The 11,380-nt window shown below is 40.9% G+C and overlaps 1 protein-coding gene across 1 annotated transcript; it reads left to right on the forward strand.

Moving 5' to 3' along the window:
- Nucleotides 1–2,325: 2,325 nt before the first annotated feature.
- On the forward strand, nt 2,326–10,549 carry GLO1 (glyoxalase I). Its single transcript, XM_082047784.1, has 6 exons — nt 2,326–2,483; nt 3,608–3,690; nt 5,070–5,210; nt 6,013–6,080; nt 7,198–7,287; nt 9,996–10,549. Exons 1-6 carry the CDS (start codon nt 2,403–2,405, stop codon nt 10,082–10,084), a joined length of 552 nt encoding a protein of 183 aa, XP_081903910.1. The 5' UTR covers nt 2,326–2,402; the 3' UTR covers nt 10,085–10,549.
- The last annotated feature ends 831 nt before the right edge of the window (nt 10,550–11,380 follow it).

Raw genomic sequence — 11,380 nt, forward strand, 5'->3', positions numbered from 1 at the left:
TTATATACTCCCTTAGACACTCTTGTCTGATTCAGAAAACAGAAAATCAGAAGTGAAGCTGACATGAAAACTGACATCTGGTGCTACATTGCTAGCTCCTTATTTTTGCCCATGATTAGCAAAGTGACTGTGGAGTTTGTCATGCAATCACCTGCTATTGAAAATGTTCATCTATTTCTTGAAGTAAAAATACTAAAACAACTTAGGACAGTGAAAAAAAAAAAAAAAAAGAAAATGTCGAATCTAAATTAATTAATTCACTTCCTTTCCTTCCCTTCATGTTTATCTGTCTGGGCTAGCCATCTATAAGGTTAGCAGTGGTACTTTCCTTCTCAACATTCAGGTAGAATTGGTTGGATGTTCATTTCCTTGCCTTCCAACTGGTCCTCTTGAAGTTAGACTGGGAAGTTGATACCTTCGCCTGAGGCTCAAGATGAGAGAGATGGGGTTCTGGAAGTTCTCTTCAAAGACTACATTGTATACTGGCATCCTCCCTGACTCTCCAAACATCTGTCTGGTGGCTCAGCTGAGATTTTCATGCTTTCCAAAAACCAACACGAACTCCAGCTGGCTACCTATCCCAGTTGTAACAGACAGTGTGGCTTTAAAACTTCCATTCCTTCCCTTCACAGTGCTTTAAACCTTAGCGACCTCACCTATCGACGAGAAAAAACAAAAACAACCAACCAACCAACCCCTCTCCCCAAAAAAACAAAAAACACCCCCCCCAAGCCAACAAAAAACCTCAAACAAAACAAAAAAAAAAAACAAAAAATAAAACACCACAAAAACACAAGTCTGGTTTCCAGCAGAGGTGTTAGAAAGTAGCAGGAGGATGAGGTGAAGTACGGAAGGAAAAGTGTAGGACTCCCAAGCGCAAAGCACACGAGATACCGATTTGTGGCTCTTTTCTGAAAAGCTGAGGTGCCTTAACCGCCACTTCGGCTTTGGCACAGAGCTGAGGACAACGAGCCCCACCGACCTGGCTTGAGCTACGCCTCACGCCGCGGAGAGAGGGGAGTAGCTCCCCATCAGCACAACCACCGGCCGTCGCCCCCTCGGAAGGCAGAGCAAGCGGTTCCAACGCCTGCCCCGGGGCAGTTCCTCCGCCGGCCAGCCGTTGTGCGGCGCCAGTCGTTAACGCCGTTGGGAACAGACAGCAACGGCTGCGGCGCTGCTCGCGCCTGGGGCACGGACCGCACCGCGCACGGCCCCGCCCGGGAGCCGCGAGCGCTGGGGCTGAAGCGCCGCTGACCGGCTGCTCCCGCAGGCCCTGGCAAAATTCAGTCCCCGGAATCCGAACCGTAATTGTTATTCGTAAAGACAGTGTTGGGCACCGAAGAGTTGTGCGCTGCGGCGTACGCAGCTCAGGCAGCAGGAAACCTTTAGTATCGTGAATTCTCTTGCTCGGGGTTCGGGCATGTACCTGCAGAAGGGACTTAAGTAACACCGTGAGAATGCTGTGCTGCAAGGGTGCTTTTTCACAGAATCACAGAATGTCAGGGATTGGAAGGGACCTCGAAAGGTCATCTAGTCCAATCCCCCTGCCAGCGCAGGAACACCCAGATGAGGTTACACAGGAATGTGTCCGGGTGGGTTTTAAATGTCTCCAGAGTAGGAGACTCCACCTGGGCAGCCTGTTCCAGTGTCTGTCACCCTCACTGAAAAGAAGTTTCTTCTCATATTAAAGTGGAAGCTCCTGTGTTCCAGTTTGTACCCATTGCCCATTGTCCTATCATTTGCTGTCACCCAGAAGAGCCTGGCTCCATCCTTGTGACACTCACCCACCGTTATCTGTATTTTTTTCCTGCGTATTCGATCCAGACGAGTTTTTGAAAGAAAGATTATTCTCCTCTTTTAGAGCTGAAGTAATTCTTTATACTAAAATGTCACAGCGTCACTTCAAAGGGTGTCAAATTTGAAGTCCCCCAGCACCTGCACGCAAAGCAGAAGCCAGCGTCTCTCAATACCCACCGAGCGCACCGCGGGTTTGTTTGTAAACAGGGCTGAAGGCGCAGAGCCAGGTTTTCGAACCACCCTAAGACGCTGCCAGCTAGGAGGATTTGCTGGAAAAGCACCGTTCCACGGGAGCTGGGTACCTACGGCTGCTCAAGCGTCTGCATGAGACCCTCTGCCTGCGAGCGGCTGCTAGAGGCACGCATCGTCACACCGGCGCGGAGCGTCCATGGTTTCATCCCACTCCTCAGCTAATTAACTCCGCAGTCAGGAGGCTCTTTCCCGTTAATGCTCCCGGGAACGAACGGGCAGCCCGACACTTTTCGGGCATCCCGCGCACGTCCCCGGCGAGCGGCGCGGCTGGCGGGACACGACCAGGGGCGGGCCGGGGGGGCGGGCACCGCCTTCCCCTGGGCGCCGCTGCTGCAGCTGACTGTGTTCCGGACATGGCGGCCCCAGCAGAGCTCAGCGGTCTCAGCGACGAGGCAGCTTACGGCGCCTGCTCGGAGCCGGATGCCAGCACGAAGGTGAGGTAAATAGGGGTGATGAGGGCGCCTCGGCGCTGTTGGCACCGCGAGGGTCTGCGGCAGCGCCGGTGTGCCCCGCCGCTCTTCGCCAGGCGGACGTGCGGTGGCTGGGAGGCGGCATGGGGCCGGGCAGGGTCCCGGCGTGGTGGAGCGAGAGGGGTGGCCGGGGATTGCTCGTCTGGTAGCTGCCGCCTCGCTTTGTGCAGGGAGACCAGCCCAGCTCGGTTTCACCCTGGTGGTGTAGGGGGGATCCGCTGGGCCGGGCGTTGTGAGCCCCGGTCCCGTCCCGCCCCGCTTCCAGGCCGCCGTGTGGCACTCGGCCGGTTTGCTGCTGCGCGGAGCGTAGGTCGGGCTGGAGCTGAGGCCTCGCTCGGCCGCGGGGTTACCCGGCGCCCCGGGGACTCTTGAGCCAACACACGCCAACACACTTTGTTGCAAACAAAGTCCCCCCAAACACCCCAAACTTTTTTTTTTTTTTTTTAAATTAGGAGAATGCTATAATTGTATTTCAGTTTTTCTGCTTTTTTTTTTTTTTTTAATTATATGTGTACCTGTCAATCTATCCATTCACTTTTCATCTGCTCAGTTGTGCAGTAGGCCTTGGTATATAAAGTCACTCAGTGGCTTGAGGAAAATACCCTTGCAGAATTGCAGGCCAGTTTTGCTGCCAAGATATGATCAAGCTTGACAGAAATTCAAGGCCTGTACAATGGAATAATGAAATAATTAATAAAATTAATTCAGGAGTTTATTTTAATTGTGTCTGCAGTGAGGCCCCATATCAAATAGTCATTTTGCCTAGTGTGCTTGTGTGCAGAGTGGTTCATGTGTTGTACAGCTCCATGAAAGAATAATAAAGATAAGAATTTTACAATTTTTATACCACTGATAATATATATTGAGTGACACCGATGTTGTTGGTTTTTATTTGTTTTAAACATTGTGTTTCAAAGGCACATTGATTTAACACAAATCTGTATGTGTAGGATTGGAAAAAAGGTTTTATTTACACTTAATGTAGTAGTCTGTTTGTTACTCATAAACCTGCTAGGTTTAAATTGATTATTAACTGTCATTAACTGTTAAATTCTGGTGGATGTATAAATAACCTTTATTTCCCACAGGATTTTATGTTTCAACAGACAATGTTAAGAGTAAAGGATCCTAAGAAGTCACTGGATTTTTATACAAGAGTTCTTGGAATGACGTGAGTAAAAGTTCTATGCCACAATAAGTTCATTTTTCCTACTATTCTTCTGAAAAGCTTTTGTTATTTTGATGTAATTATACTAATTGGTCTAACTACATAAACAGTGCTGGCCTATCAGCTGATTCCCAGTTGCACAGTTAGTCTCTGAGAACTCCCACAGCACAGTTAGTGCCCAGACTGCAAATCAACTGGACTAGAAATTTCTTTTTTTTTTTTTTTTTTCTTAAATAGGTCATTAATTATCAGTGTACAACTTGCTTACTTCCTCCTCACTTAGCCTGCAGCAGATAACTGGTTACTTTTATGACAGTGCTTATAATCAGGAGTCATTGCTGTAAGTCTTGAAATTATGTTTTGTACTATTTCTCAGAGGTGGTTTGTGATCACCTCCGGTTATATTTATGAGAGACCAAGGCAATGGGAGCTGGAGACAAAGTCCAAACTCATTTTGTAAAAGGCTGTTGGGAGGCAGATGTGCAGCAGTAGCCTAAATTGTTTATGGTAAAGCTCCTTGCACATCCTTGACATTTGAAATAAGTTATTTCAAAACAACATTCCAGCGTGTTTTTAAACATCTTGAAATGAGTGCAGACTAAAATAAAATAACTACTTCCACTTTAGTGGAGATGTGGGTGTGAGAAAATAAAAATTAAATACCTAGTAAACTGAAAAGGAAATTAGATTTAGTTTGTAAGCCTGGTTGTTCTAGTTAAATGTCCTACATAAAAATGAAGTATGCCACACCATCTCTTTTCTTTTGAAAAGAAAGAAGTATCAAGTATTTCACAGAAAAGTGGATGACTTCTTGCATCTAGCAAAGGAATACATTTTATATGCAGCTTTTTCTGACCTCAAGTATTTTGTAGTTAAATTGTCACATTTGAAATGGATTTTATCATTACACCTAGCTATTGAAATTGTAAATATATTTCATCTAAAGGTATGTTTGGTTTTTAGTCCTGCTATGTTCTTAAACTTTGTCCAGTGCCAGTGAGCTCTTCAGAATGAATGTTTCAAAGTAAATATTTTTATTCCTTGGTGATGTTTTAAAGTGGATAAACATAAAGATCTTCCCGAGGAAATATGGACAAGTAAACAGAGTGGCAACCTCAAGACATAAGTCTTTGTACTGGCTTTGCTATTCAGTTACTGATAGTTTGGCTTTTAAGCATCTGATTCTGATTTTTGTAGGTTTGTAATGTGTTCTGGAGTGTTTCTATTTGATAGTTCAAAATGTAGGTATTGTGGATTACAGTCAGCAAGGCAAAAAATCATAGCAATAATTCTTCCATGGGGGAAGCATCTTGGTTTATTTGCATTGATTACCCATGATTACCCCTTTAAGTTACTATTTCAAAATAATTGTTGCCATTTAGACTGCTTCAAAAATTTGACTTTCCTACTATGAAGTTCTCACTCTATTTCCTGGCGTATGAAGATAAAAATGATATCCCGAAAGATAAAGCTGAGAGAACAGCTTGGACCTTCTCTAGAAAAGCTACACTTGAACTGACACAGTAAGTATTCATATAATGAGAGATGACATTTAGCTAACAATGATTAAACAGAAGTGGATGAATGTAAATCCTGTTGGACTGAGTAAAAAATGTAATAATTACTGTGGAAACATCTTCATTGTTATATGGCCTTAAAATACAGCTGAGATCTTTCTCTCTTCAGAGCTCTTTCAAACTGCTAGGTGAACAATGGTACATAAATATGAAATAATGCTTGCTGTGTTTTAAGTATGCATGCCATCTGCATAGGGAAACTGTAGAATTTAGGAAAACCCAATGTGGTAAGAACTTTCTTTGGATCTCCAGGGCATCCTAATAATGGATAACTACTGTTTTTGGAATCTGATCAAAAGAGGTATTAAGTCAAAACTTCTCATAAACAGGACAATTTGGTTAATGCTACTAATTACTGTAATTGTGCAGAAAGAATCTCACAAATACCCCACTGTCTTGCTTCGCTTCAGGACATGCTCCCCACAGTGTTTGTTCCCCAGTGATGGGCAGATAAACTGACTCATGCAGCGCAACCTTCTCTCTAATGTGAATGAGACAGGAGCGTCCCTGACTCGATCAAATGTAGAGCCTGAATACTAGTGAAGGGCTGTGAACATGACTGGATTAGTCCTTAGACTGTCCTTAGGGCCTCTGACTGGGGAGAATCTTGATAATTTAATGAATGCAGCCAACAGCTGAAATTCTCTGGTTGCTTAGGAGAGCGAACTTATCCTCTTGAGGAAACAGAACATTTAGGGTTTGTTAATTTCGGTGCTTTTCTTCAATATGTATTCATTGCTTCTTACAGCAACTGGGGCACTGAAAATGACGAAAAACAGTCTTACCACAATGGCAATTCAGATCCCCGAGGATTTGGTAGGTCTTCACTTTTGTGTTTGTAGTTTTTAAGCTTTGTTTAATTGTGATTATATCTTTTATCTTGTGTACTAGGGAAATACAGAGTTTCAAATGTTTTTTAGAAAACATCTATATAAATTCTGTGCAAAGATTATTTGGAAGTGTATGATATAGGCTTTTTTTAAAAATGAGAATTAGTAGAGAAAATATTTTGAACTTGTATGGATCAAAAGACTTTACTAGTATGTTACTTTGAAGAAAATGTACTAGCACTGGGAAAGAAAGGAGCTCACACCTCATCATTTTCTTCTCTTCTTCCAGCATGCATGCTGTGAAAGATTGTGAAAATATGTAAACAAATGTGTTTCAGAGTAATGAATTATACTTTTTATAGTCTACTCCTTTGGCAAACAATCACATACATGCTAGTAGTAAATACTGAATGAAGAACAGTAATTGTTTTTGTGTATCATATTATCGTGCTGTTTATACTGATTTACGGTTGGATTTATATTTTATAATCCATGGGTTACCCGTTTTAAGCTAGAAGGAGAATTACGTTTGTCTGTAGCACTGAGGATAGTATTTGTGTGGCTCAGTTTGATATTTTGAGTACTTGAAAGGTCACTGCCTTCTGAAATAAGTTTCATGTTGAATCCAGCCACTTGACATTTAAAGCTTCTGAATTTATTTGTAAGTTCAGGCCTTGCATAGGGCTACTGTTAGTCTCTACAATACAGCATTAATGATAAACTCCTTGTACTGCGGAATTGAGAAAGTGCAGCAAAATCCTGTTATGTGGGCGTGCCCTGAGAAAGGAAATACAGGTAAAACAGTTTGAAAATCTTGTTTTTTCCTCTCTGGATAATATTCTCGTCTAAACAATATGAGATATTTTAACTCTGAAGTTCCTATTTTAAAAGGAGTTATCAAAAAGCCAGCTTTCTGAAGGAGAACAATGTTAATACCCCAAATGCTTTTCTTTCTGAAAACAATGTTTTTCTTGTATACAGTCATATTTTATGTGAACTACAGCATGGAAACTTTTTGCACAAGGTAAAATCTAAACAAACTTTTTCCTAGAACACCCAGCAATACTTACAGTGTACTTCATTTTTTTTACCTTGTTGCACAGGACACATTGGAATTGCTGTCCCTGATGTCAATAAAGCATGTAAGAGGTTTGAAGAACTAGGAGTGAAATTCGTGAAGAAACCAGATGATGGTAAGTCTCGATCAGAAATGTGAATCCATTTTTTTCCTTGTTTTTAATATATTGTGTAGTAGATCTTTCTGGAAGCTGTGTAGTACATGTTGTAGTTGTCACTGCTTAGAAGGTGCTAGACCTAGTTACCCCTGCACCCTTTTACACAGCGGGCAAAACTGAAAATAGATCCATCTTGGTAAAATAGTTAATCAGTTTAGCTATCTGCCTTCTGTATGTAGTCTGACCTTCAGTCAAGTTCATGTGCTCTGTTGATCACAGTATCACAGTATGTTAGAGATTGGAAGGGACCTCAAAAGATCATCTAGTCCAATCCCCCTGCTGGAGCAGGAACGCCTAGGTGAGGTCGCACAGGAACATGTCCAGGTGGGTTTTGAATGTCTCCAGGGAAGGAGACTCCACAACCCCCCTGGGCAGCCTGTTCCAGTGCTCTGTCACCCTCAGTGAGAAGAAGTTTCTTCTCAAATTTAAGTGGAACCTCTTGTGTTCCAGCTTGATCCCATTACTCCTTGTCCTATCATTGTTTGCCACCGAGAAGAGCCTGGCTCCATCCTCATGGTACTCACCCTTTATATATTTATAAACATTAATAAGGTCACCCCTCAGTCTCCTCCAAACTAAAGAGACCCAGCTCCCTCAGCCTTTCCCCATAAGGGAGGTGCTCCACTCCCTTAATCATCTTTGTTGCCCTACGTTGGACCCTCTCCAGCAGTTCCCTGTCCTTCCTGAACTGAGAGGCCCAGAATTGGACAAAATATTCTAGATGGGGTCTCACCAGGGTGGAGTAGAGGGGAAGGAGGACCTCTCTTGATCTACTAACCAACCCCCTTGTAATACACCCCAGGATGCCATTGGCCTTCCTGGCCACAAGGGCACAGTGCTGGCTCATGGTCATAGTTTACTATGTTTACATGGTCATGATGTCGTAGTTTACTATGTTTACAGCTGCCTAGAGTTATTAGAGAATTTACTTCAACATGGATGACATTCACACATGCACATCTGTTTAGTTCTTATAATATGAAAATAAGATATCTCGGAAGACATAATTACTCCCACCCATTAAAACTGAGTAATTCTTGACTTTTCTGGCTATTTTTATTTAAATCCATCTAATACCACCTATTAGCTATTACAATTTTAACTGTTTTGCTGGCTTTGGTAGAAATAGCCTTGTTTGACTTGTATAACTTGTAGTAAAAAATGCATAATGTATAGCTCAAGAGTACATAAAGAATGTCTGTGTCAAAATAGCCTAAAATGTGCAGTAATCAGTAGAGAAAAGTCTTGTATTTTTCAACTGGATTCTCTTTCATGAATAGACCTCATGAAAGTTTTAGGACAGATGTGTTCCAGACTGGACATCTGACACTCAGCAACAGGCACAAATCTGTGATACTTCTTTCTTCTGGCTATAAGAACTAGACTATTGCCTGTGCTGATGGTGGAGTTTTTTTAGTTTGAAAGTAACATCAGTACATGAAGCTTCAGCTTACACATATTGGAATTGATCTTCTAGATCCCTTGCTAGAGGAAAAAGAGCAAATAATTGAAAACAAACTTGAGTGATTTTCATCTTATTCACTGTGTTTTCACAGCTGAAGCAAATGTGAGAAGTGTAGCTGAAAACTTGAACACAGATTTTTTGATTTAAGAATTGAACTTAGTATTTCTAGCAGAGTTTCTGAGCCCTTTTAAATTTGTTCAGCACCTGTTGAACCCTGAGAGTGTTGAAATGAGAGATCTTGACTTTGATTCTATATCACTGCACAGCTCTAAGTATGTAGGAGGTTAAGTTTAGACTGCCAATGGAATAAATCACAGGAAAGAACTCTTGAAGTAGTCAAGGGGGATCGAGGGCAAAAGCTTATTGCTAATATTAAGAAAAAAAATTGATGCAGCAAATGCCAAGGAGGAGGAAGAACTTTTGGACTTCACATTCATTGTTTGTGGACCAGGCTGAAAGACCTAATGTTATTTTTTTTTCCTATATTACTGAATCAAACATCTACTTTCTCAAGTTTTTGCAACTAGAATGTATTGAGAGTTAGGTTGGTTCTGTTACAGTAAATAGCCTAATAGAGCAAGTATAATTAAAAGTTTCTGGTTAACACTTTAAGATAATACGTTAAGCTGTGCTGTCCTGGTCTACTGTTGAAGAAAACTTTTGAGGACCCTGTTTTAATGAGTAATATTTTTTCCAACGGTAAAATTTAGAACACTTGGGCCTTGCATTTTTCTGTTTCATGAAGTCATGCAAATGTGTATGATACAACACATTGCGGGGAGAAGCAAACAAAAACCAGTAACGTAAAACTTGAGGCAGGAATGATGGGAGGTGAACAGAGCAGAGGAACACAGGATTTTATACTGGTAAAGCCAATTCAACAGCTTATTTCAAAACATCCTGGAGCACAAGAATATTTTCTGAATTCAGAGGATGAACACTTACAGGGACATATGGAGAAAACTTCAGTCAACAAAAGACAGAATTTCAGAGTGATTTGAAACTACAGCTTGGTTGAGAGTAAGACTGACAAATTAGTATACAGTGATCTAATGCTGATTAAAAACTAATCTGGATGTTTTCAGAGTTAGTTGTCTAAATCTCATGCAAAAGAGAAAGAAGTATTTTTCGAAGTAGTCATTTTTGACATTAAGAACTAGTCATTTAGTCTTAACATTATCTTGTATTTTTTTTTTGATAGGTAAAATGAAAGGACTTGCATTTGTTCAGGATCCTGATGGCTACTGGATTGAAATTTTGAATCCTAACCACATGGTGACTCTCACTTAGTTCTAATGAAGTGTATTCTATTAGATATGCCCCTGGAGAAAATCTGTAACAGCGTGAAATTTTCACATAATGGAGAGGAATCAGTTGTGTTCAGAGTCTCCTCGAAAACTGTTTCCTGGGACCTCACTGTACTTCCTTTTTTCTTGTCCTGTGCTGCCACGGCAATTTGTTTCCAATTAGGAATACTCAGCTATTTGTTGGAACAGCATTTAAACAGATTCTCCTCTTGAACATTGATTATCTTAATATTTTACTGAACACTACCAAAAGATACGTAACCAGAAATCCACTGCATCTTACGTTGTTTAGATTTAATACAGCAACAAATCCTATGTTTCTACTGATGATCTTCAAAAAGGAGGAAAAAAAAAATTCAGATTTTTTTTTTTTAATGAAGTAAGAAGATGTTGAAGGCTTCATGCCTTATCTTGTATACTAGAAAATAAAATGTCAGACTAACTTTGACTTGAGTAGTAGCATGTTTTTTGAAAGTCCTAATCTTGCTTATGTTATGCCAGGCAAAACTATTTAAGGAGCAGCCTTAAACAGCCTTGCCTGGAACAAGAAACTTAGTGGATGCAATAAGTCAGTCTACCAGAAAGAATTCCGTCTTTTGTCTGCCGACTGACAGCCAAGATAGGAGGTCTAATTCATAGTGATCCTTCTTGTCTCTTCCAGTGCTAGAAAGAACTTGCTCATAATTTTTTGTTTCACTGAAAGTCTGGGGCTATATTTAACTTAAATGCTCTGTACATTCTGTATTAGGAATTTAATGAAAAAGAGTATCTGAAACGAAATTCCTACTAGTAGACATTTTAATCTGCCCTCTCAGAATGAGAGATTGTTACTGAAATGATACCTGTAAACAACAGGAAAACTAACATTTACATATGATACACAAATTATTTGGTTTTATGCTGCTCCACTTGTTTATGAAAAGTGTATAAACCATGTCGGGTTTTGAAATCATGTTGTTCCTTCCAACAAGGAAAAAACCCTCTGTCCTGTTCAAGTAGCACTTAACTCTTCAGTTATTTGACTATTGAGTAGTGTAATGGCATTGCAGTTCACTTCCAAATAAAGCATTGTTGAGAACTACAAAATAATTTTAAAGCAGTATGAGCTCTTGCTTTGCTAACTGTTGAATCCTGTGTAACTGAAAGGCTATTTGTTTTGGTTCATGGATTCTTTTTTTTTCAGAAGAAATCTTGTGATAATACGAATTGTGAGTACAGAAATGAAGAAAAGTGTGTGACTTGGTTAGCAGGATGTCTTAGTAACTTAATGATAACATGC

This window comes from Streptopelia decaocto (assembly GCF_964273445.1).
Source record: "Streptopelia decaocto genome assembly, chromosome: 3".
NCBI lineage: Eukaryota > Metazoa > Chordata > Aves > Columbiformes > Columbidae > Streptopelia > Streptopelia decaocto.